Source organism: Amblyraja radiata, chromosome 5 (genome assembly GCF_010909765.2).
Source record: "Amblyraja radiata isolate CabotCenter1 chromosome 5, sAmbRad1.1.pri, whole genome shotgun sequence".
NCBI lineage: Eukaryota > Metazoa > Chordata > Chondrichthyes > Rajiformes > Rajidae > Amblyraja > Amblyraja radiata.
In genome coordinates this window covers 89,559,004-89,586,980 of record NC_045960.1, presented here as the reverse complement: position 1 = coordinate 89,586,980, position 27,977 = coordinate 89,559,004, and the positions used below count along the sequence as shown (strand labels likewise).

The window sequence follows — 27,977 nt, the reverse complement described above, 5'->3', positions numbered from 1 at the left end:
AGCGTAACACGCGTCACTCAAGAAATTAAGTGGGGTTCATTCTGACAGACGAATGAAGCAACCAACAGAGGCCATATGGTACAAAAATGGTGGAACATACATTAGGCATTGTTCCTAACCAAACACAGTTACCCGTCTATGGAACCACATACTGATGGGCCTTGGATTGGGATGCTACTAATTCCATCTCCAGCTGAGGGGGAGATGGAATGCTCAGGAGGCATCACTACTAACGTTGGGCATATATACCTGGGGAAGTGAGAGTTAGTCATGGCTTTAAGTCATATTGTTTTGGGTTATATCACCAGTATGTTAGTCTACAAATTGACAACACCACCGAGGTAGCATATGTCAACCATATGGGTAGAAACATATCGACACCATTTGACTATCTGGCCAACTCTATTTGTGAATTGAATTGAATTGAATTGAATCCTTTATTGTCAGTCAGACCTTTCGGTCTGAACGAGATGTTGTTGCCTGCAGCCATACATGTAATAATAACAAGACACAAACTAACATCCATCACAGTGAGTTCACCAAACACCTCCTCACTGTGATGGAGGCAATAGTCTTAGAGTTACTGTCTCTATTAATCTGGATTAATAGCGTATCCAGATAAAGATTGGATATCAGCTTCCAACTACCAGGGAAACTGAATTTAGTGGCAGACAACAGGTCACGCTAAGTCTAAAAACACTGTATGGATGTTGGATAAAATATGTATTGCTGGAACAGCCAGTATGGAACACCAGATAACGACCTATTCACATCCATGCTCTTACCAGTTATCAAATTATGTTCTTGGGAGCCAGAACCTGGGGCAGTGGTTCAGATGTATCTTCGCTGATTGGGGGATCCTTTATGCATCCCTCCCTTTGCCTCATCAGTCGGGTATTTAGGAAGAAACTATAGACTCCACGTCTCGAATTTTGATATACCTGATTGCCCTACGCAACCATGGGTACTGGTGATATCAACATGGGTCAGAACCATACATCACCATCCATCATAGACCTAACTTACTGGGTCTTCCTGCAACAAGGGGAGTTATCCATGTCACTATTATATATTAACCTATTTATTTAGAGTTGTAAGCACCTCTGCTACACCTGGGACCGACGGACCGAATGCGGAATTATTTCAGCGGGTCACAGACAGTCCACCTAAACATCAGTACTTGGTATCATCTAGTAATGGGAAGTACTGTCACAACAATAATCATCACCCACAGATCTATGAACATCCCATCTGTTCTGGAATTCCTGGCAAGCCTCCATTACGATGAGAGGCTCAGTCATAGTGCCATCAACTGCGCCAGAGGTGCTCTGTCAACATACCTGTCGAAGGTACAGAGCGGCATTCTGTTGGGACAAACCCTGGTAAACAAACTCATGAGGGGCATTTTTAAAATTAGTCCCCAAGAACCAGGTACTCCCAAATATGGGATGTGAGCATTGTACTGACCATGTTAAGAAACTGGTCTCCAGCTACAGCTCTGTTCCTATGGAAACTGACTATGAAAACAGTCATGCTGATGGTCCTGGTCACGCCACAAAGGGTCCAGTCACCACAGAAAATAAGGTTGGACAACATGATTAATTCATCTGGAATTTAAGGTTTACATCAGTGTAATAGTCATACAGAACAGACAGGGGTCAACACGCCTAAAAAATTAAAAAAAAAACAGAATTCAGAGCCTACCCTACAGATGGTCGTCTCTGTATTATAACTCACTTACTGTCATACATGAAGTATACTAAGATCATCAGAGGGAAGAAATGTCACTTTAATCAGCTACTAACAGCCATTCAAAACAGTGACAGTCCAGACCATCTCTAGATGGCTAAAACAAGTCCTAAATAGGCTGGAGTGGACACTAGCATTTCAAATCTCACTCCACCAGGGCTGCAGCTACACTGGCAGCTATGAAGTTGGATGTACCAATGGACCTAATCCTCAAGACAGCAGGATGGTCAACGGAGGAATTTTCCAACGACTTTATAACAAACCATTCATTGAACCTGGAACATTTGCAGAAACAAATTTAAGTTCTGTACTATAATATACCCATAAATAGGGGCAATAATTGGTGTTAATATTTTTACTGTTGGATTTCAATATCGTATTGATGTCTAATGATGTTAACTCTATTCTCCCCAAAAATCAAGGCAGATGTGATGCATGGACTCGTTCCACGGCATGAAATCACAGAGCTTTAAAATCTTCACATAGTCACTCACGTGACTCCGAAGTAAAATAGTAAGATTAAACGAGAACTTACCAGTTTGAAGTTTGATCTTTATTTTATGAGGAGGAACGTTGAGGGACTACGTGCCCTCCGCTCCCACCCTTGATCATAGTCTGAACTATGTTGTCTGTTGTCTGTTGTCTAATCTTACTATGTTTAGTCATTACAGTTATCTGTGATTTCACACCGCTGCTTTGAAGAATGACACGCATGCGTCCTAGCGGTGTTCTTCATGTAGTCCCTCAATGTTCCTCCTCATAAAATAAAGATCAAACTTCAAACTGGTAAGTTCTCGTTTAATCTTACTATTCTATTTCACTCGAACCTATTATATTCTGTTCTATCACTGTATTTCTATTCTGTTCCCTAATATACTCTTTATTATCCTAGGAACAACACTAATCAGCCCTCCCCATATTCACACAATGTTATAATGTGCATATCTGATGATGGGTTCTCATATAAATTTCAGCTGGGTTCAGTCCAGATTTCCCTACAGGAGTGACTCTAATTTAAAGCAAACCATGATGAATGTTCCAATTTAAACAAATGTAGTCTCAGCCTTCAATTTACTATTTCAAATTTCAGTGTCCATCTCAGCCTTCTTATTCCACAGCATTGTGGCCGATAACACAATTCCATTCCAATTCCTGTCAAATTCCCAGCTGTTCAAATTTAAACAATCAATTTGTACATGTTGTCAATTTCATCATAAATCCAATTAAGAATGCCTAATTCAGGGAAAATTTCTATCCACCTTGATAATAGAAACCACTTTACCATCAAGGGTTAAACAATTTAGATCCATCGGTTAAATATGCATCGGCTCAGCTATTCCTACACCCGTTCAAGTATCTCCCTCTAATTCACTAAGTCTCTCCTCCAGTACCTCTTCCTATTTATGTATGTCTCCTTACTATGTTGACTCTTTATATATTGACTTTTTACTATATTGGCTCAGTTCTCAGTCTGGCGGTTATCGCTTATACTAGTTCTTTTTATCTCTAAGTAACTCTTCTGGATGGTTAGTATTGACTTTCCAAGGGGAACTCAAATATTTTCAGTCTATCTCATAATTTTATATTACCACCTTACGTTTGCTGGGTGTGTCTTAATTCCTGATATCTGTTAGGGTCTGTCCCTTCCTTGATAGTAACTAAATAGTCCAGTCCCAACTTCGACTATCCTCCGATGGTTGAGACAAGAGAATAATGCCAAATTAACAGTCAATTCTCTACCAATTTTAAGACTGTATCCCATAGGCCCTCTTTAAATTAATTTACTTATAATTAAATGTTGGCGCAAAGTGAGTATTTTGCCCCGAACCACAGACGAATTCCTTTTAATTCAAATTCAGTCCTTTAAAGTAGGGCTTGTCCCAAAAGTTGTCATAGGTTGTCAGTGTTGTTTCTTTTAGGGAAGGTTAGAGTGTCCTTTACTTTCCTTCCTTTCTTTCTTCAAAAGCTAGGTGATATTAAAGTTCTTCTTTTCTGGTGTCAATTTCAATTTCAAGGGAGTGAGGATACTGAGGAGCTCTGTCTCTGTGTGTTGTCCTCCCCAAATTTGTCTTAAAGGGGCAGGACAGTATATTTTCCTCCTGCTAGTTGATTCCTGTTTCTGGGGAGCTACATTACCTTTGCTGTCTTCTGCCTGTTCTCAAGGGGTCTGTGCATTCTTTACCTCACTCTCCAGATAGTACGTCATCGATATACTGTCCTGCAGGCACAAACTCAGTAACACATTAGTATAAAATCATCTTTCCCCACTCCCGTACCTCCTGCACACGTTTGTTTCTTCTCTTCCTAGTGCCCTTTCGATTCTTTAGTTACCATTCCTCCTCACACCAGCTACTATGTTCCTTTTCTTGCTTTCTTTATTACCCCTTGGGTTTTTTTTCATCCTGCTATGTTCTGCCTTCTCGCTGGGCACTCCTTACTCCAATGACCTAATTGGGTACAGTTGTAACAAGCTCCTTGATTTACAACCTTCTTTGCTCTAAGGGGTTTTCTGGGGTAGTCATTAGATGGTTTACAATTTTCTTCTATGTGATTTTCAGTTTTTACTACAATAGTACATCCAATTCGTTCATTCTGGTAAATTACTTGAGGGGGTTCTAGAGTAGGGGTCATGTCTCCACGCCCACAATTCCAAGACGGGGAGGTAAGTCAGGACTGAGAAAATGGGTTGGATTGAATGAACGGTGTGTGACTTCTTGGTTCCTGACATTCGGGCCATCTTCCTCTCTGGTCTCTTGGGTCCCAGTAATCTCTTGAATTAAAGGACCTCCGATAGTTCCTCGGATCTCGGATGTTTCTATCTTCTCTGGGATTTCTAATTTCTTCGTAATCCTGGAAATCCCTTCTTTGACCCTTCTCTTTCACTCGCTCTCTTGTTGGTCAGGCCAGACTCCAATGTCCCATTCCACCACAAGTATAGCATTGATTAGGCAACATGGTTGGTCTTATTCTACCCTTGGTTCCATTGGAATGGGTTCTAAATTGGGAGAGATAATGATCTGAGTAGTCTGGAACCCTAATTTCTCCCAATCCGTAATTTGCTGGTACTCTGGGAATCCATGGTTCAGTTAGATCTTGGCAATTCTTTCTTGGCTATGCGTTCACTTTCTCTTCTAGTTACAGGATAATTTTCCTGGTTCCTACCTTCCTTCCAATAATACCTCACAGTTCTGGCCAATTCACTGGCTCGGTTCTCAGACCAGTTCCTGTTATCAGTTTGAATTAAATCCGCTACTTTAGTGGGGAGATAATTCAATAGGATAGCACAATATTGAGGGGAACTTGCTCCATTCTGATAGTCTAAATCACCTGATTGGTCCATATATAATTTTGAAAAACGGTCTAGAAATTCGTATGCTCCTTCACCCTATTCTGGTTTTATTTCCAGAACTCGTTTTAAATCACCTGGTTTCTGAAACGTTTTTGCAAGGACTGTTAAAACAGGCTCTTCTATTACACTGTCATTCATTATTACTTTTGCCAAGGCTTCATAAGTTGGGTGTCCTAGGACTACTAGAAATTTGGTATTTTCAGCTGGAGTAATTATCTGTTGTATGGTCTCCCACAAATCCCGGGAATCTGCATGATATACATGCATTGTGGTTCTTAAATCTATATTAGTAAAAGTCTGATCTTGACCACTTCCTGTTGTTCTGTATATTGATTTTAGAAAAAAAGCGCTGCCACTTACGGTTATGATTTTTGGCCATCTTACTCAGAGTCCCCCTTCGCTGTGCAGGACAAGATGATTTTCCCATTGATGAAAAATAAAATAGTTATTAGTGTTTAAAAAATGTTGAGATTTTCTCTCCTTCCGGAGAGACTATAAAACCTGGAGGTGTTGAGTGCCACAGTCAGACTCCTTAATGTGGTTTGAAAATATAGTTTGGAAATGCTAAAGCTGTATTGCCTTTGGTTTGGAAATGCAAAAGCTGTGTTGCCTTTGGTTTGGAAATGCTAAAGCTGTGTTGCCTTTGGTTTGGAAATGCTAAAGCTGTGTTGCCTTTGGTTTGGAAATGCTAAAGCTATGTTGCCTTTGGTTTGGAGATGCTAAACTTTGTTGCCTAATTAAAGTTGCCTTGCCTAATTAAAGTTGCCTTGCCTAATTAAAGTTGCCTTGCCTAATTAAAGTTGCCTTGCTTAATTAAATTTTCCTTGCCTAATTAAAGTTGCCTTGCCTAATTAAAGTTGCCTTGCCTTCTATATAATTAAAAGTCTAATTGTGACCACTTCCTGTTTGCGCTTTATATTAATTTTAGAAAAAACGCTACCATGTACGGTTGTGATTTTTGGCCATCTTACTCAGAGTCCCCCTCCGCTCATCAGATTCTCTCTCCTGTCAATCACGCCATGAAGGCCACGCCCCTTCTGGTTGGTGGGGGGGGGGAAGGACTATAAAACCCAGAAGTGTGGGCGTGGCTCAGTCTCTGCGAGATGGAAGAGGGAGAGGCCATGACTCACTGTCTTTAGTGGCCTTGCACCCTGCTTGAAGGTATGAAACTGCACTTGTATTTGGTGGCCTTGCACCCTGCTTGAAATGGAATTTCAAGGAATAGCCATGAGTCAACTGCCGGCCCACCAGCCGTGAGTGAGTGAGCTGCCAGCACAACAGGCTTGATTGACTGAGTCGCCAGCGCAAGAATCCATTCGGCCCACAATATCCATACTAGTCCTCTGGTACCAGTCCCTTCACCACACAACCCCCCACACACCCCCACACCCCCTCTCCCCGCCACCAACAAGCCCCGCCTGTAGCCGTCCCCCTCCCCCAACCCCCCTTTCCCCACACGCCCCCCTCACCAGCCCCCGACAGGACCCGCCTGTGCCATCCGTCACCCTCCCCTGGCTGCAGAACGCTCCCTGCCTGAAGCCATCCCTGTCCCCCGGCTACAGAACGCTCCCCGCCTGAAGCCGGCCCCGTCCCCCGGCTACAGAACGCTCCCCGCCTGAAGCCGTCGCCGTCCCCGTCCCCCGACTACAGAATGCTCCTGCAGTTGCGTTGGGGGTGCAGGTGAGTGGTGGAATATTGCATTGGGGAATGGGTTGCGTTGGGGGACCAGGCCTCCCGTGTGACTGGGACCCAACGGGTCCCACTTAGTCTAGATCTAAATAAAATCAGAATTTGAATTTTTTTATATATATAAAGCAACTTCAAACTTGACAATCAATTTCCTGATATTAATCAGAATGTTTAATGGGTGTGCTCACACCTGTTGACTTTCTAGAGAAAAACAAACAAGGGATGAAGGCCAGGTCACCTATGATTGCCAAGCCTGCTGATCTTCCACGAAGTAAAAATCCCTTGCATTAAAAACAAGTGTAGGGATAAAATGGAGGATAAATATTTTATAAACAGTTTATTTTTAATTAAATCCCTTGCATTAAAAACAAGTGTAGGGATAAAATGAAGGATAAATGTTTTATAAACAGTTTATTTTTAATTAATACTAGAAATAGAATTTGCAACTTCAAATTACATTTATTTAAAACCCCACCAATTGGATACCAAATCTAACCTTGGGCCACTATTGATTAACTCCATACATAACAGACATTTCCCTAACCCAATAATACAGTAGTTAATACATTGTATTCAAACGGGGCTTCTCGGAGGAAGCAAACATAGCAACATTTACCCTGATCTGCAAGAAAACCAGACAAGGCTCAATACCTCATCCAATCAACATTCGGCAAAGTGAAGCTCTGCAATATTATTTACAATTATTTACAAGGTGTATGTCTGGTTTGCAGTCATCCAATCCATTCTATGCATTTTGCACCTAATTGACAGGGTCTGCAGATGTTCTTATTCTTTTCCTGCAGCTTGGATCTAGACTCTAGACAAACTGGCACGACTCCCAGTTCCACAGAGAACACTTTCAAATTGGCCAATTTCCCAGCAACCCTGAAGGTTTTACCTCATTTTAAAGTCGTAACCTCTCCAATCTGGCCATGATTAACATTAGTACCGGGTGTCAGCAATCAGAACTGGTGACAATTCACCCATTTTATCGGAAATAAACATTTTCCACACAGAAGCCAGAGAATGGTGAATCTGTGGAATTCATTGCCACAGACAGCTGTGGAGGCCGTCAATGTATATTTTTAAGGCTGAGAATGACAGATTCTTGATTAGTATCCTGGGCAGAGGATTCTAAACTACAGTGCACCCCCCCTCTTCACACAGGGTTCCCCTTTGTTTTCCCACCGTCCCTCATGGTGGTCCCCGCACGCCGGGTCCCCATTGTTTCCACCTCCTCACTTATGCTCACCGACCATTGATTGCGGGTCGATCGCGTGTCCCTCCCCCCTGCCGCTGAGGCTCCCATTTCCGCCGAGGCCCCACCACCATCGAGGCTCCCATCGCTGTTGAGGCTCCCCGGGACACTCCCACCATTCCGTTTAGTTTAGTTTAGTTTATTGTCACGTGTATCGAGGTACCGTGAAAAGCTTATGTTGCATGCTAACCAGTCAGTGGAAAGACAATACATGCTTACAATCGAGTCATTCACAGTGTACAGATACATGATAAGGGAATAATAGTTACTGCAATGTTAAGCCAGTAAAGTCCGATCAAAGATAGTCCGAGGGTCACTAATGAGATAGATAGCAGTTCAAGACTGCTCTCTAGTTTTGGTTGGATGGTTCAGTTGCGTGATAACAGTTAGATAAACTGTCCTTGAATCTGGAGGTATGCGCTTTCACACTTCTGTACCTTTTGCCTGATGGGAGAGGGGAGGGGAAAAGAGGAAGTGGCCAGGGTGCAACTCATCCTGAATTATGTTGCTGGCCTTGCCGAGGCAGCGCGAGGTATAAATGGAGTCAATGGTAGGGGGGTTGGTTAGTGTGATGGCCTGGGCTGCGTCTACAATTTGCTGCATTACCTTGCTTTCTTGGATGGGGCTGTTCCCAAACCAAGCCCGCGATTCACCCCGTTAACGTAAATGGAATGTAAGGTGAGGAGCTGCTCATCTGGTGAGGACGTTACCACCATTAAACTCCAGCACCAAGAGTTGGTGTATGACTGGTTTACACCACTATTGCTACACTGATTACTCCACCTCTCTGGATCGTGCTCTGGGAAACACATTTTGCAGATGAGATGTCACCTTTTCGGTTGTATATTTAGTTGTTGTTATGGAATCTAGATGTGCATAGACAACTCCCGATGGGCTGATTGGAAAGTTGCACATTATCTCTTTGTTTTCACAGCCAATTATATCCAGGTACGAAATAAAACATCAATGTGCTTTTTAATAGTAAAATTAAACGAGAACTTACCAGTTCGAAGTTTGATCGTTATTTTATGAGGAGTAACGTTGAGGGATTACGTGAAGAACCCGCCAGGACGCATGCGTGTCATTCTTCAAAGCAGCGGTGTGAAATCACAGATAACAGTAATGCTGAACATAGTAAGATTAGAGAAGAGGATACCAGTTGAACTTTATGATCAAGGGTGGGAGCGGAGGGCACGTAATCCCTCAACGTTACTCCTCATAAAATAACGATCAAACTTCGAACTGGTAAGTTCTCGTTTAATCTTACTATTTTACTTCGGAGTCACGTGAGTGACTACGTGAAGATTTCAAAGCTCTGTGATTTCATGCCGTGGAAACGAGTCCATGCATCACATCTGCCTTAATTGACTAAGGGAGGAATTGTGTTAACATGTTTAAACATGAATCCGACATTGAAAATCCATGATAAATTTATTAACAACAAATTATAGCCCCTATTTCATGGGGTGAAATCATATTACAGAACTTAAAATTGATTCTGCAAAAGTTCCAGGTTTAACCACTGGTTTATGGTAGAATTGTTGGAACGTTTTTTCCCTTGACCATCCTGCTGTCTCCAGGATTTGGTCCATCGGTACGTCCAACTCCATAACTGCCGATGTAGCTGCAGCCCTGGTGGAATGAGATTTGAATATGTTAGTATCCACCCCAGCTGTTGTTAAAACCTGTTTCAGCCATCTGGAAATAGTTTGAACTGACACTTTTTTGTGGGGTTGCTTGTGGCTGATTAGTAGTGCCATCTCATTGCCTCTGATGTTTTTGGTGTTCTCCATATATAACAATAAATGTCTTATTATACAGAGACGATCATCTATAGGGTAAGCCCTAAATTCTATTTTGAGGTCTGTTCTGTTTGACTAACTCGTGAAAATGAAAGTTATATTTCTTGTTGAAGAAGTCATATTGTCCAGCCTTAACTTATGTAAAGACTGTACCCTTTGTGCTGTGACCAAAGCCATCAGCATGACTGTTTTATGCGTCAGTTTTTGTAGGGACAGAGCTGTTGCTGGAGACCAGTTCCTTAGCAACGTTAGGACAATACTCACACCCCATATTTGAGAGTACCTGGTTCTTGGGGGATTGATATTAAAAATTCCCCTCATAAGTTTGGTTACCAGGGGGTGAGTCCCAACAGAATGACGCTCTGATCCTCGCCATAGATATGTTGAAAGGGCACTTCTGGCGCAGTTAATGGCACTGTAACTGAGCCCCTCATCATAATGGAGGCCTGCCAGGAATTCTAGAACAGACGTTATGTTCATCGAGCTGTAAGTGATGTTGTTTCTGTGACAATATATCTCCCATTTCCTGATGTATACCAGATATTGTTTTTTGGTGGACTGCCTGTGAGCCGCTGAGATAATGTTCAATGTTCGGTCCATCAGTCCCAGTTCCAGTAGAGGTTTCTTTAGACTCTACAAATTAATAAGTTTGTCGTATTATGACATGGATGGCTATCCCCAGTTACGGGATGAACCAACAAATCTGGTCGTTTCAGGATGGTGATACATGGTTCTAAGACCATGTCGAGTATCACAGGGAACCATGGTTGAGTAGGCCAATCGGGCACTACCAAAATACCAGACGCCGAGTCTTGTTGTATTTTGCGTAATACCCGACTGATGAGGCAGAAAGGAGGGAATGCATAGAAAAACAATTTCCCCCAATGCAGCGAAAAAGCATCTATCGCTGATGCCCCAGGGTCTGGTTCCCAAGAAACATAGTTTGGTAACTGGTGATTGAGTCTAGATGCAAATAGATCGATATCTGGTGTTCCATACCGTGCTACAATTTCAGCAAATACTTTTATATCCAACATCCATTCGATGTTTTCATTGAATTCGCGTGACCTGGTGTCTGCCACTGAATTTAGGTTACCTGGTAGGTAAGTAGCTGATATCCAAATATTTCTCTGGATACACCATTGCCAAATTGTATTAGCCCGATTGTCACATGATGTCGATTTGATTCCACCCATATGGTTAATATATGCCTGCCAGGAACGTTAACGGCTAACAACTGCTTTGGTCCACCATTACGGTTCATCTGACTAGCAAGGGACGTTTGAAATGGCATGGTTTCAGCTGCATTATCTTGGAGAGATTTGATGTAAACGAGCAGATTCCTGACAAAAACACAGAGCATTGTAGTCAAGCGCAATTTGCAAGAATTGTTGGCAACCCTTGAATTGACAGATCACTACAGTTGCTGTCCATTTATGTAATTTCACAATTCTATAAATATTGAGAATACTTGTGTCATTATGCCATTATTTTCATGTATTATTGTAGGAGACACTGCCATTAATTGAACATTATTAGAGCCATAGTGTCATATAGTACAGAAACAGGCCCTTCAGCCCAACTCGTTCATGCCGACTAAGACCTTGACACAGATAATCCCATTTGCCTGCTTTGGCTCATTTTCCTCTACATTTTCCTAACCATGTGCCTGTCCAAAATTGTTTTATAGTTTTATCCTTAACAATTTACAAAAGATGATATTCTGTTGCGAGTTCCGTTGGTTGCTTGTCCAAGCTGCAACACTAAAGAATCTACGTACTACAATGTATTCACAAAAATTAAAATACATTTATTGTACAGCCAGTGGACCCACTGCCTCCCATTTCCCGAGATCTGGGTTCAATCCTGACCTCAAGTGCTGCCTGTGTCAAGTCTGTATGTTTTCCCTGTGACCATGTGGGTTTCCTCCAGGTGCTCTGGTTTCCTCCCATATCTCAAAGATGTGCAGGTCGGTAGGCTAATTGGCTTTGACAATTTGCCATAGTGTAAATGAGTGGTTGATAGCTGGCATTGACACCGTGATTCCACATCAAGTTGCCTCTGTAGCTTTCTGTAAATTGCAGCAATGTCTGGGATTACAGATTAGGCATTAGGGAAAGCATTGTGGTGAAGCTGGTAGATTTGCCACCTCGCAGCACCACAGACCTGGGTTTGATCCTGAACTCAAGTACTGTCTGTGCGGAGTTTGCACGTTCTCCCTCTGACTGCATGGATTCTACAGAGAGTGGTGAGTCTGTGGAATTCTCTGCCTCAGAGGGCGGTGGAGGCAGGTTCTCTAGATGCTTTCAAGAGAGAGCTAGATAGGGCTCTTAAAAATAACAGAGTCTGGGAATATGGGGAGAAGGCAGGAACGGGTACTGATTGGGGATGATCAGCCATGATCGCATTGATTGGCGGTGCTGGCTCGAAGGGCCGAATGGCCTATTCCTGCACCTATTGTCTATTGTCTATTGGTTTCCTCCGGGTGCTCTGGTTTCCTCCTTCATCCCAAAGATATGTGGACTTATAGGTGAATTGGCTTCAGTAAATTGACCCGTGTGTGTCGGGAGTGGATGAGAAAGTGGGATTAAGTAGAACTGGTGTGAATGGGTGATCAATGGTTGGCATAGACTTGGTGGGCCGAATGGCCTGTTTCCACGCTGCATCACTAAACTAAAGCTGCACATGAGTTTGGCTCTTCATTCACAATATAAATTAAGGGCTAATTATTGTTACTTGCAAATACTATTACATGCCGTTTGTTCATCTTACATAATCATTTAATAGAAATAGGCTCCTATTTGCTCTTTTACTCTGGACATTGTCAACATTTCACATGAAAATAGAAATTACCACACTACCCTAACACCCCACACACCAGCCACGCTCTCATTTTGCTCACTTTGAAGACGGCACAGTAGCCTGAAAGCCGTGACCACTTAGTTCAAGGATACCTTCTTCCCGGTAACCATCAGGCTCGTGAACACTGCACAGCACTAACCTCAGCAACTATGAACATCTATGGACTGTGTCTTTGGTTGCATCACAGACTTTGGATTTTTTTCTGCACTAGCGCTACGGTTATTAATTTATTGATTAAAAAAATGTATTATGCATTATCTGAATGTGTTGCCTACAGGCTTGATAAACTTCTGCACTTAAGAATTTCATTGTTCTGTGGTCGACATATCAACACCCCATTTTCTCTGTATTCTGTGGCAACTCCATGAGAATGTATCAGGTTGTTACAAAATAATTAGATGGATCTAAATAACCTTAAAAAAATTGTCGATTTGCACGAACAGCTCATTCTACTTGAAAACAGAAGTTTTTATAGATTTCCCTTTCTTTACTGTTACCTCAGAGGTTACATGTTATTTAAATGCCAGTTGCTTTGGTATATGTAATGAAGGGTTGGAAGAAAAGCCAGTGGGTCTGTAACAATCCGTCATGTGCCGGCAGCAATGAGCATGGCAGTGTATTTATTGATTCACAGAGTAAACAGGCCCGTTGGCTCTGCTCATCCATGCCGACCAAGATGCCTGGATAATCCCATTTGCCTACATTTGTCCCATACTGTGGTTGTCATCATGGCCATATACATCCCACTACAGGCTAATGCTAACCTAGCGCTAGCACAGCTGCACTCGGTCATCAGTAAGCAGCAGGATGCTCACCCCAACAGTGCCTTCATTGTTGCAGGGGACTTTAATCAGGTCGACCTACGTGCCACACTCCGCAAATTCCACCAGCATGTGCAGTGCCCTACCAGGGGCTCAAACACGTTGGATAAAGTGTACACCAACATCAAGGACGCATACAGAGCTCTCCCCGCCCATCCCTGGGACAATCCGATCACCTCTCACTGTTTCTATTGCCTGCATACAAACCCCTCATCCGCAAGACCAAACCTGCAATAAGGACGGTCAAAATATGGCCCGAGGACGCAACCCTACAACTCCAGGACTGCTTTGATCGCACCGACTGGGACCTGTTTGCACAACAGGCTACCAGTGGTGCAGAGGTAGACTTGGAGGAGTACACATCCACTGTGCTCTCCTACATCAACTGCTGTGTGGAGACTGTCACAGTGGACAAGCAAATAAAGATGTTCCCAAACCGGAAACCCAGGATGAACAAGGAGGTTCAGGATCTGCTAAGGGCACGCAACAACGCCTTTAAATCCAGGGACACTGAACAAAGGCATAAGAAAGGCCAAAGTCATCCACAGGCAAAGGGTAGAAAACCACTTCAATACCGCGGACACCAGAAGCATGTGTCAGGGTGTCAGGGACATCACTGACTACAAGAGCAGCCCCGCCTGCCCCCACAGTGATATCACACTGGCCAACGAACTAAACACCTTCTTTGCCCGGTTCGAAACTGGCAACACCACCAGGAGTGGAATAACCCCGGCCATAGCGGAGGGACAGGCCTTAACACTGAGCACTCAGGAGGTACAGTGCGCTCTGCGTAGGATCAATCCACGCAAGGCTGCAGGCCCGGATGGAGTACAGGGAAGAGTATTAAAGGACTGTGCTGGACAGCTGGTGGAGGTATTCACGAGAATCTTCAATCTATGTCTATCTCTGGCAACGGTCCCCAAGTGCCTGAAAACAGCCACCATAGTGCCGGTGCCGAAAAAGTCCAAAATCACCAACCTCAACGACTACCGGCCGGTTGCCCTGACTCCAATCCCCATGAAGTGCTTCGAAAGGCTGGTCCTCTCCCATATTAAATCCAGCATCCCTGCCTCACTGGACTCCCATCAATTTGCATACAGGGCAAATAGATCGACAGAGGATGCCATCTCTCTGGCCCTTCACACTGTCCTGACTCACCTGGACAGACAGGGCACGTATGTGAGGATGCTCTTCATTGACTATAGCTCTGCATTCAATACGGTCATCCCCACCAAGCTCACCACCAAACTCCACCAGCTAGGCCTCAGCTCACCGATATGCGCTTGGATCCTGAACTTTCTCACGGAGCGACCGCAGGCAGTGAGACTGGGCCCGCACCTGTCCTCCACCATCACCCTGAGCACCGGCACACCACAGGGTTGTGTACTAAGCCCCATGCTCTACTCCCTCTTCACTCACGATTGTGTCCCTGCATTCGACACCAACACCATCGTGAAGTTTGCAGACGACACAACAGTGATTGGGCTGATCACCAACGGTGATGAAACAAAATACAGAGCGGAGGTGCAGAACCTGGCGGACTGGTGCGCCAATAACAACTTGGCACTAAACACCTCCAAGACCAAGGAGCTGATTATTGACTTCAGGAGGTCCCATTCTGGAGAATACGCCCCAATCTCCATTTACGGGGAAAGTGTGGAGAGAGTGTCCAGCTTTAAGTTTCTGGGCACTCACATTTCAGAAGACCTCACATGGTCCACAAACACCGCCGCGCTGGTCAAGAAGGCACAGCAACGACTGTTCTTCCTGAGGACATTAAAAAAGACTGGTCTGCCCCAACAGCTGCTGACAGCGTTCTACCGCTGCACCACAGAGAGCATACTAACGTATGGCATCTCTGTGTGGTATCTCAGCTGCACGGAGGCGGAGAGGAGAGCTCTTCAGTGCGTCGTCAACAGAGCGCAGCGGATCATCGGGACAGAGCTACCAGCCTTGGAGGTCATCTACCACACGCGGTGCCTCAGGAAGGCCCTCAGCATCCATAAGGACTCATCACACCCCTGCCACGGTATGTTTCAACTACTTCCCTCCGGCAGACGTTACAAGGCCTTCTACGCCCGAACCTCTAGACTCAGGAACAGTTTTATCCCAAGAGCTATAGCGGCTCTGAACCGGCCCTAATGAGTGCCCCCCCACCCACTCCCTTTGGACAGTCTCCCTCAGATGGTCACGTCAATCAATTCAGCTTGCTTATTTATGTATTGTATTTATTTACCTTTCTTGTACATCAGTGGAGCTGCACACTAAATCTCGTTGCACTGACGTGCAATGACAATAAAAGATATATTATTATTATTATTATATTGCTCTGAAACTTTCCTATCAAGGTACCTATCCAAATGTATTTTAAATGTTGTAATTGAACCTGTCTCAACTAACTCCTCTGGTCAGCTGGTTCTGTGTGAAAGGGTTAACCCTCAGATCCCCTGTAAATTCTTCCCCTCTCAATTTAAACCTATGCCCTCTAGTTTTAGACTCCCCTACTGGGAAGATGACTATGACCATCCACCATATCTACACACCTCATGATTATATAAACCCCAATCAGGTCACCTTTGCTACAGGGTGAAAGGTTAAAAGCCTATCCAGCCTCTTATGACTCGAGGCCTTTTCCTTCCAAACATGACGCCACTTGCATGTGGGCTCAGTCGACTATTTCTGTACAACTGCATATCGGGGGTTGTATGGTGATACTCTGCTGGACTGTTTATAATAAAAGAATTTCACTGTGTGTTTGCATCACACGTGACAATAAAGCACCATTGAACTATTTTCCAGCGTTCTCTATCTGCACGCTAGAATGGACACCAGAATAGCAGTCGAGGTCAAAGGTGTACTCATCTGATGCCTGCTCTGCAACTGTCTCACCATTGAGTAAGTTCTGAGAGGTCGGGAATAATTCCTATCTGGCCCCAGCCATACTTTAGACATTAGACATATTTTAGAGATACAGCGTGAAAACAGGCCTTTCGGCCTACCGAGTCTACGCCAACCAGCAATCACCTTGTGCACTAATTCCGCAATGACCAGCGATCCCCCTACACTCACATTATCCTACAAACTAGCGACAATTTACCATTTTACCAAAGCCTATTAATCTACAAACTTGCACGTCTTTGAAATGTGGGAGGAAAGTGAAGCACTGGGAGAAAACCAACATGGTCACAGGGAGAACGTACAAACTCCATACAGGTAGTACCTGTAGTCAGGATCAAACCCGGGTCTCTGGCGCTGTGAGGTGGCAACTCTACCGCTGCGCCACCATGATGTCCTCCAGATATCTAGCCCAGAAACTGCATTTAAAATGTGCATTTGTTTTTTTTGTTTATTTATCTTTCTTTCAGTGTATATTTATGTTTATAACTAATCAACAGCAACTTGTCATGTAGAGTTTAGTTTAGTTTAGTTTGATTTAGATTAGTTTAGTTTATAGCATGGAAACAGGCCCTTCGACTCACCAAGTCCACGCTGACCATCGATCACCACTAGTTCTATCTTATATCACTTTCTCTTCCAACAGGGGCAACTTACAAAGGTTAATTAACGTTTAAACGCACACATCTTTGGGATGTGGGAGGGAACGGGAGCACCCGGAGGAATGCTCTCGGTCACAGGGAGAACGTTCAAACTCCACACAGACAGCAACCGAGGTCAGGATTGAACCCGTGTTTCAGGCTCTGTGAGGCAGCAGCTCTACCCGCTGCACCGCTGTGTTGCTGACAGTCGATATCTGTTCAAGTGGCCTGATATCTTTCAAGCCGCCACTGCCCTCTCTCAGCTGGCACAGCCAACGTGGCATCTTTGTGTCTTTTTCTGATATCCTTCAACTCTGCTTGAGAGTTTTATGACCAGAAAGCGTGGTCATTCACGTTTTATGTGAATGGGACGCCCTTTGATGTATCCAGCTCATCCATTGTCTGGAGATGCACAGGCCACATAGAAACATAGAAACATAGAAAATAGGTGCAGGAGTAGGCCATTCGGCCCTTCGAGCCTGCACCGCCATTCAAAATGATCATGGCTGATCATCCAACTCAGTATCCTGTTCCTGCCTTCTCTCCATACCACCTGATCCCTTTAGCCACAAGGGCCACATCTAACTTCCTCTTAAATATAGCCAATGAACTGGCCTCAACTACCTTCTGTGGCAGAGAATTCCACAGATTCACCACTCTCTGTGTGAAAAATGTTTTCCTCATCTCGGTCCTAAAAGATTTCCCCCTTATCCTTAAACTGTGGCATGTTTTCAGACTCTCTAAAATTTCTACAGTTGCACCATGGAAAGCATTCTATTAAGACATGCCACAGATTGGTTATAGCAACTGCTATGCCCAAGACCACACGAGTTTTCAGTGAGTTGGGAATGCAGTCCAGTCCATCACACAAACCAGCCTCCCCCACATCGACTTCATCTATGCTACACGCTGCCTCGGGAAAGCAGGTAACATAATTGTAGATTGACTATGCATGTTAACCAATCACACATAGTTAGCATCATTAACCCCACCCCGCTATAACGTTTCTATTAACACTTGCTTCTGGCACTGCTCAGTTCGAGCAGCAGTTGGCATGTTCTGACATCTAACCATCCTTCATGCTGTTAAAGTTTAAGTGCTGATTAAAGATGATTTTGGATCACATAGCGTGTCTGGAGTTCGTTTACAATAATCAAGGACCATTCACACCTCAGTCATTCGCTCTTCTGCCTTCTCCCATCGGGCAGAAGCTAGAAAAGTTTTAAAGTACATACGAACAGATTTAGAAACAGCTTCTTCCCATTGTTAGGTTTCGAATTATTATTGTCGCAGAGGTACAGTGAAAAGCTTTGGTTTGCATGCAATGCAGACAGATCAGATTTACTTGCCATACATAGATACAATCAGTTCAATTTCAAGTACAATAGATCAAGTAAAGGGTGGAAATACAGAGTATAGAATATAGTTCTCAGCATTGCAGTGCATCGTATATAATAATAATAATAATGGATGGGATTTATATAGCGCCTTTCTAATACTCAAGGCGCTTTACATCGCATTATTCATTCACTCCTCAGTCACACTCGGTGGTGGTAACCTACTTCTGTAGCCACAGCTGCCCTGGGGCAGACTGATGGAAGCGTGGCTGCCAATCTGCGCCTACGGCCCCTCCGACCACCACCAATCACTCACACACATTCACACACAGGCAAAGGTGGGTGAAGTGTCTTGCCCAAGGACACAACGACAGTATGCACTCCAAGCGGGATTCGAACCGGCCACCTTCCGGTCGCTAGCCGAACACTTAGCTCATTGCGCCATCTGTCGTCCCGTATATGGAAGAACCGTTCACCGGCTGGTAATGTTATTAAGACTCTTGAGTGGACGTAAACTAAAGATGTATTCACAATCTCCCAATCTACCTCATTGTGGCCATTTTCCTCTTTCTTTTATCTGCACTTTATCCGTAACTGCAACATTAAACTCTGCATGGTTTGATTGCGAACATGTTAGGATGTTTTACCTGGATAGCAGGCAAAACAACGCTTTTCACATATCTCGGTGAATGTGACAATAATAAACGTATACCTACGGATGATAAGGAAGTCACTGTACGTTCTCCAGTATCATCATTCTTTCATCATGGTTGAATCCTGCAACCCTGCCTTATGATACCATGCGAGTACAGTCACTGCAACCACAACTGTACAAATTGCCTCCTCCACCATCTTCTAACGGATAATTAAAGATGAACAATGACTGCTGGCCCTGACAGATATACGTATTCACATCATAGAATTGGATACAAATTAATCAGAACTAAAAGGAGCAAGCAATTAGTAATAGATGTAATCACTTTGCAGTTTCATTGTGATGCATGGAACCAGTGTCTGCAGTAAACAATGCTTGTCTCTAAAGGTAGAGTGGATGTCAGCATTCTTGGCAACACCAGCCTTCAATATCTTTTGAAATGGTACACCAGCCTTTAATATCTTTTGAAATGGTATTGTTTTATTATTGCAATCACGTATACCAAGCTACGGTGAGCAGTGGAGCAGAAACAAGGATCTCGACCCGAAACGTCACCCATTCCTTCTCTCCAGAGATGCTGCCCGTCCCGCTGAGTTACTCCAGCTTTTTGTATCTACAGTGAGCAGTATTGTTTTGTGTGCTATCCAAGGAAATCAGCCAAACCTGAGTCCAGCAGTTAGTGCAAAAACATGTTAGAGTCATAGCGTCATGAAGTGATACAGTGTGGAGACAGGCCCTTCAGCCCAACTTGCCCACACCGGCCAACAATGTCCCAGCAATACTAGCCCCACCTGCCTGCACTTGGTCCATATCCCTCCAAACCTGTCCTATCCATGTACCTATCTAACTGTTTCTTAAATGATGGGATCATTTAAATGATCCCTGCCTTAACTACCTCTTCTGGCAGCTTGTTCCAGACACCCACCATCCTTTGTGTGAAAAAGTTAGCCCTCGGATCCCTATTAAATCTTTTCCGCTTCACCTTGAACCTATGTCCTTTGGTCCTCGAATCCCCTACGCTGGGCAAGAGACTCTGTGCATCTACCTAATCTATTCCTCTCATGATTTTGTACACTTCTATAAGACCACTCTTCATCCTCCTGCACTCCAAGGAATAGAGACCCAGCCCACTCAACCTCTCCCTACAGCTCACACCCTCTAGTCCTGGCAACATCCTCGTAAATCTTTTCTGAACCCTTTCAAGGTTGACAATATATTTCCTATAACATGGTGCGCAGAACTGAACCCAATATTCTAAATGCGGTCTCATTAACGTCTTATACAACATTGGAAGACCATTTCAAATTTTGTTGTGCTCAGTGGTTCAGTGATTAAATTATAAGCAGGTTATACAACATTCAATAATTATATCTGGATTCAAAACGAGTTACATAATGCTCAATGTAGTTTAATTTAAAGTTTAGTTTAAAGATACAGCTTGGAAACATGTCCTTCGGCCCACTGAGTCCACACCAACCACTGAACCACTTGTTACATAGAAAATAGGTGCAGGTGGAGGCCATTCGGCCCTTTGAGCCAGCGCTGCCATTCATTGTGAACATGGCTGATTCACTAATACTTATTCTGTGATATCAGTGATAGCGCCCCCTCCCTTGGATGCCACTGATTCCCATCACTGGCTGATGGGCCAGGAGAGGTGAATCTCCAGCATTATTGGTAACTGCTGGGTCCAATTAGCTGATATTGGTTTGGCCACATGGACCTTGTCAGCCTCCTCTCTATAAAACCCAGACATTCCCAGAGGAAGGGGTAGGTCTCCCTGCAGGCTGGGTTTCTGTCATAGTTTTGAGGAAGACTGAGCCACTGGATCAAACCTGAGACCACTAGTGCCACTGTCCGGTCAAGAATGGACTGCCAGGAAGAAGTCCCTGACAGCCAGTACCTCTACAGAGGTTAGCCTGTGTGTTTGGCTGGGAAAAGCCTGAGACAATAGTGTCTCCCCCTGCCCAGGGACTATGAAGAACCATGCCCATGCATTGAGGCAAAGACTGAGCCACTAGGATAATCCAGAACTGTCTCTTGAAGCCCCAAAGCTGAGCTGCCAGGATATGTCGGCGAAGGGAAGGGTGAACTGCAGGGAGAAGCTTGAGATCGCTATGCTTCCTCCTTTGAAGACCAAGACTGAGCTGCTAGGACAAGCCTGAGATCAACAGCGCCACTACACATGCCCTGAAAATGAAGGACAGCACCCTGATGCAGTCCTGGACTTTTTACTATTGTGAATAAAATGTATACACAAGTTCTTCCTACTGTGATTGTTGGTGTGGTCACTGTCAAAATTGGCATCATCCCAGATGCCACATATCCCACTTTCTCATCCACAGCTTACACACTAGAGGCAATTTACAGAGACAAATAAACTACAAACCCACGTGTCTATGGGATGTAATAGAAACCCAGAGGAAACAGCTGCAGTCACAGAGAGAACATACAGACAACAGCCACGAGCTCTACCAGCTATGCCACCCTCTCCTCTGTGCCTCCTTTGTATGTGCTTGCCTGCAGGTGATACAGTGCCCAGTATATATTTTCTTTCAAAGCTTGTTGCTTGTCATCTTTCAATGCACAATCCGCAATGCTCAACAAACGTGTTTCTGTGATAGTTCTTATCCTTTGGCAGGAAGATGCAATAATATGTGAACGGCTCAATAAATGAGCGGGCAGAATCTACAGGAAACTTCCATGTTTCTAAAAACAACTATATCATAACACTCTGGTTGTTCTAAATTGTTTGTGTCACTTTGCATTTGGTAAAAAGACACTGCACCACTCTTCTTGGATGACTAATCCTTGTTATCAGTGAAAATTGAGTTATATATTAGAGTCATAGAGTGATACAGTGTGGAAACCGGCCCTTCGGTCCAACATGCACACACCAGCCAACATGTCCCAGCTACACTAGTCCCACCTGTCAGCATTTGGTCCATATCCCTCCAAACTTGTCCTATCCATGTACCTGTCTTACTGTTTCTTAAATATTGGGATAGTCCCAGCCTCAACTACCTCCTCTGGCAGATTGTTCCATAAACCCACCACCCTTTGTGTGAAAAGGTTACCCCTCAGATTCCCATTAAATCTTTTCCCCTTCATCTTGAACCTTCCTCTGGTCCTCGATTCCGCCACTCTGGGCAAGAGACTCTGTGCATCTACCTGATTTATTCCTCTCATGATTCAGATACAGCGCTGAAATAGGCCCTTTGGCCCACCGAGTCTGCGCCGACTGGTGATTCCCCCACACATTAACGCTATCTGCACACACTAGGAACCATCTTGGGGAACGGCTGCTAACCAGCAGCCGTCCGTTTAATTCACTTTTTTTTTGTAGTTTTAGTGAGTCCTGTGCTTTGTTTGTGGGAGAGATAGACTTTTTAATGTGGGGGGTAGGGGGTAACAATATTTCTAGGTCCCTACCTGGTCGGTGAGGCAGCTTTTTCTCCGGGCTGCCCCGTCGACCTGTCCTCGTGGCCTACCAGTGGGCGTGGAGCGCCGTTTCCTGGCGGGGACCGCCCTGCACCTCGGCTTCGGTGGTGGCACAGCGCTGGAGTGCTATCGCGGAGCGGAGCGGGCGATGCCTTGCCTGGGTCGCCGCGCTGGATCGACGCGCTGGAGCTCTGGTGAGCTGTGATCGCCGAGTTCATCACCTCCGGGCTGCGGGTCTGCAGAGCGGAGCGGGCGGCGCCGACTTCAACATCGGGAGCCTGGGAGCTCCAAACCGGCACGGCCTTGTCGGCTTCGGATACCCCGGTCTCCGGTAAGGAAACGGCCGTTCCAGGTGGCCCAGCCGCTGAGAGGACTCTCCCGAGGCCGGGGCAACAGCACCCGGCCAGAACGGCCAGGAACATTGGGCCTCCATAGAGGCAATAGTGGAGGCCTCAATAGGCCTGACTTTGGGAGAACTGGGGATGGGGACTGGACATTGTGCCTTCCCCCACAGTGGTAACCATTGTGGGGGGATGATTTTTTGTGTGTCAGTGAATATTTTAGTTTGTGTCCAAGATGGCTGTCGGAAGGGAGAGTGTACGCTGGCGCGGTTTAGCTGCCGCTACTCTCTCTTCACATTGTGTTTTTGATTTTTTGTCTTTGGATCGAATTCTGTCTTTAACCCGGAAAAATCCCACGTCACCGTGCCGCCCATATCTGCTGACATTTCAGGAATTTCAAAGGGCCTTTCGGAAACCTGAGAAATGCACTTTGAGCAAGATGTTAAAATCCTCATGGAGAGAAATGAAATTCATTCAATTTCATACCTTCTTTTCCCCAGCTTCTGATGCTTTAATAAAGCACTTTCAAAAAGCAGAACTGTTGCAATGCAGGGAGCAAATAGGAGATTTTGCTTGAAGGATGCTCCTAGAAATAGCAATTTGATAATGGACAGTTCATATTGTTTGGACTTTACTTTGATACAAGAAAAAAATACTGGGTAGAGTCACAGAGGGCCATTCAGCATGGAAACAAGCCCTTCAGCCCAACTGGTCCATGCCCCCCCCCCCCTCCCCCCATCTAAGCTAGTCCCATTTACTCGTATTTGGCCCACATCCCTTTAAACCGCTCCTAATTATGTATCTGTCCGAATACCTTTTAAATGTTGTCATTGTACCTACCTCAACTACTTCCTCTGGAGGGTTGTTCCATGTAGCCTCTACACTCTGTGTGGAAAAAAGTTGCTCCTCAGGTTCCTCTCTCATCTTAAACGTATACTCTCTAATTCTTAATTTCCTAAAATCCTAATTTCCTAAATTCTTAAAAGACTCTGTGATTTCACCCTATCTATTCCACTCATGATTGTATTCACCGCTGTAAGATCATTCCTCAGCCTCAACCTCTCCCTATAGCCCAGGTTCTTGAGTCCGGGCAACATCCTTGTAAATCATCTCTACACAGTGAGCCTTTAGGAATGATTCACCTGCTATTTCCTGAAATAACCACGCATGCATTTGTGTCTTTATGAAACAGCTTTAACATCTCACACACAGGAAAGCATATACAGCATTTTCTTATGACTGCATCAGCCTATATATTGTCTTGAACGCCAAGCAGATGTCCCAACAATAGTATGTTGGATGCGAGTTAGATATCAGTGAGGGAGGCTTCACGGTTTGAGGCAAACCTCCCATAGTAATTTGAAGAAGGGTCCTGGCCCGAAATGTCACCATCCTTTTTCTCAAGAGATGCTGCCTGACCTGCTAAATTACTCCAGCACTTTGTGTGCACCTCTCATTATACTACCTGTACACCAGCATGTTTGTTCAAGGGATTCATATCGTCATAAGATCACAAGTAGGAGCAAATTTGGGCTATTGGCTCCATTGAGTCTGCTCCATTATTCGATCATGGCTGATTTACTTTCCCCTCTAAACTCCAATCTCCTACCCTCACCCCATAATCTCTCCTGGGTATCTTGCTGCTTTTCAGCCATATCCACGCATTCAGTTTGCCTCTCACTCCTGGTTATGTGCACCCTCTCTCACCTTTAACCTGAGTAATCGAGATTAAAGTGACAGGCAGTGTGGACAGGTAGTGCAGGTCAGGTTCACTGTTTGGCAGAGGGACAATGAAATCAAGGGACACAAAAGGTAGACACAAAAAGCTGGAGTAACTCAGCGGGTCAGACATCATCTCTGGAGAAAATGAATAGGGTGATTTCACGAAAGGTCACTGGAGCGTAGAGCCGCACCCACGTGACCGAAAATTTTAACTGGAGTACATGCATCACTTCCGGTACATGTTAGTGAATGGGAAAACACGCACTTTCACACCCGTTAAAAACATCGAAAACGGCCAGTTTTTGAGCTGCAATTAACTGTACCAGTCGGGGTGACCGTGAGGAACAGCTACCTAAATTTACAGTCCAAAAAAAAGATAGAAACTAAGGTAATTTCAAGAGGGAGCTGAAGGTGTCAAAACAGCGGAAGTTGATAGCGGACATTTGCCGTGGAGATTTAAAGATCGAAAATATCGGGAATTATCGCGTTTGCTCGCTGCATTTCATCAAAAGTAAGGCATTATTGACTTTTTATCTTTATTCATTTGTTATATGAAAAGTATTAAAAGTTAAAAATCCGTCAGTAAAATTGCAAAATCGCCCATGGTTCTCAGGTGGGTTTTAACATGCAAAATGAAAACGCTTCTGAAGCTCCATTTACCATTTAAATAATCGTAAACTATCAATGCATTTTGAAATAAATTTTACTGAGATGCAAGCTAAGGAATGGGAACGCCATGCACGTGCAACAAGAAGAGAGTATTAAAGCAGATTTGGTTGCAGCTCAAGCATCTATAGCTCTGCAAGTTGATGGCATTCTTGTCTATCCTGCTCACAGTGGGTGCCCAATCAGGATTGTTGACATCATTCCATGCTGCAGGCTTGTCTGTTATTAGATGATAAATAAATAAATAAGTAGTTTGGGTGATTGTGCAGGCTTTAAACAAGAAACATTGAGAAATATATTTTGGCAAATAATAAAATGTCCTGCTTTTGTCCAACTAACAGCTGACAATTATCCCATTTATCAATTTATTTCAAAACGCATTGATAGTTTACGATTATTTAAATGGTAAATGGAGCTTCAGAAGCGTTTTCATTTTGCATGTTAAAACCCACTTGAGAACCATGGGCGATTTTGCAATTTTACTGACGGATTTTTAACTTTTAATACTTTTCATATAACAAATGAATAAAGATAAAAAGCCAATAATGCCACTTTTGATGAAATGCAGCGAGCAAACGCGATAATTCCCGATATTTTCGATCTTTAAATCTCCACGGCAAATGTCAGCTCCCTCTTGAATTTACTTTAGTTTCTATCTTTTTTTTGGACTGTAAATTTAGGTAGCTGTTCCTCACGGTCACCCCGACTGGCTCAGTAAATTGCAGCTCAAAAACGGGCCGTTTTCGATGTTTTTAACGGGTGTGAAAGTGCGTGTTTTCCCATTCACTAACATGTACCGGAAGTGACGCATGTACTCCAGTTAAAAATTTCGGTCACGTGGGTGCGGATCTACGCTCCAGTGACCTTTCGTGAAATCACCCTATAGCTGACGTTTCGGGTCAGACCCTTCTTCAGACCCTTTTACAGTAGTCTTTGAGTTTGCAGACAGCCCCATGCCCAAATGCCAAGATCACGTCTTCATTCGCATCTCAACCAAAGGCTGGTGACCCCATTAACTTCCACGAATACCTCACTTCCCAATTAAGGGTGGCAATCACTTCTGCATAACGCAACACCCCACCGGCTAACATTCAAACATTGTTACCGGTTCCGAGCGTCCTGCTACTCACAGGATGCATGATATACGGTTGTCGACAACGAGGGAGAAAAATTGGCAGGGCACAATCTCCGGACCCGACTGCGAATTACAATGGTGCAGGCACTGGTATCTTGAGCAAAACAGAACAGGCTACAGGAGGAACTCAACGGACCAGTGTTGGGGTAAATTAGCGGACAGAAGAAGGGTCCCGAGCCGAAACATCCTCTATCCATTCCCTCACAGATGCTGCCTGCCCCACTGCGTTCCTCTAGCAGTATGGTGTTCTATTGCGCTGTGAATTAAAGTGCTTTAGAATAACATGCAGGTTGGATATAACTCCTTGAAATAAAAAGGAACCGAAGGGTTCGGAATCCGAAACGTCGCCTATTCCCTTTCTCCAGAGTTGCTGCCTGTCCCGCTGAGGTATTCCAGCATTTTGTGCCCATCTTCGGTGCAATCCAGCATCTGCAGTCCCTTCCTACACAGATGCTGGTCGATACCGTCCGAAGAAGAGGACTCCCGACCCGAAATGTCACCGATCCAATGCCTCCAGAAATGCTGCCCGACACGCTGAGTTACTCCAATCTTATCTTTAGCATCAAAATCCAGCTGATTCACACCTATATCGACCTGGGAGAGGGTGGAAAGTGGCCGAGGAAGAGCGAGGGGGGGGGGGGGGGGGGGGGGGGGGGGGTGGGTGCAGATGTAGGGGAAAGGAACGAGGTGTCCCAATAACAGTGGTCACTCACCCAGTATGTTCCCAATCAGAGCAACGATGAACACAACAATGTAAGCGACGATCAAGACCCACTCGTATTCCTTCGGGTACAAGTACTCCCTCCACAGATAACGGATGAACTCCTGGTCGTAGTCGGTGTTGGGATCCAGGGTTGGGCTGCCGGTGGATTCGTTGGTCAGGAACAGACCCACCGCAGTCCCCGCGCTCTGCATCTCTCTCTCCGGTCCCTCCATCCCCCACAGCCCGGGGAACCGTCCAGCCCCCTTCACGGGTAAGATGCTTGTGACTTGGGAGGAATGAAGATCAGCCCGAAGCTGACGGAGCTTAAGCCAACTCCTACCCTCTCTTCTTCCAAGCCAGCCTCCGAAACTTTGCCCTTGGAGTATTTGCAGGGCACTCGCCCCAGTCTCTCCCCCCGTGAGTCTCTCGCAGCTGCAGAGACTCTCCGCAGGTGCCGCTTCCACCGAACGACTCAGGCTCCCAAAACCCCCACTTCAGAATTTAACAAAAAAAAAAAATATATTTTTTTTAAATCCGAGCTGTTGGAAGCGGGGTGCACATCGGAGACCTGTCTTTGTCACTCCATATTTTAGTTATTGCCTGAGATGGTGTGTGGGGAAGTGCGGCGGGTATCCACAGTAATGGAGCGAAAGACATGCATTCACGGGGGGGATCTGCATCTCTTAGATTCAGGTGCACTTACACACGGAGAAGAGGCGTAACGCATTCACGCAAAGGCTTGCAAATTCACAAGTGGCACGGAGTGTACCTGGGAGACATGCACATGCTTATATACAGTACACTGGGAACATGCACATCTGCATATATACACTGGGAAAGTGCACTCTTGCATATATACCTGGGGGCATGCACACGCATATATACCGGGGAGCATGCACTCCTGCATATAC

General features: G+C 44.7%; 1 protein-coding gene across 1 annotated transcript in view; it reads right to left on the bottom strand.

The window, feature by feature from the left end:
- The window catches only part of hcrtr2 (hypocretin receptor 2), a 50,417-nt gene extending 23,118 nt beyond the window's left edge, over positions 1-27,299 (bottom strand). Inside the window, exon 1 of the mRNA XM_033022082.1 lies at positions 27,077-27,299. Coding sequence (XP_032877973.1) covers positions 27,077-27,299 — 223 coding nt within the window. The remainder of the gene's footprint in view (positions 1-27,076) is intronic.
- Positions 27,300-27,977: the final 678 nt, after the last annotated feature.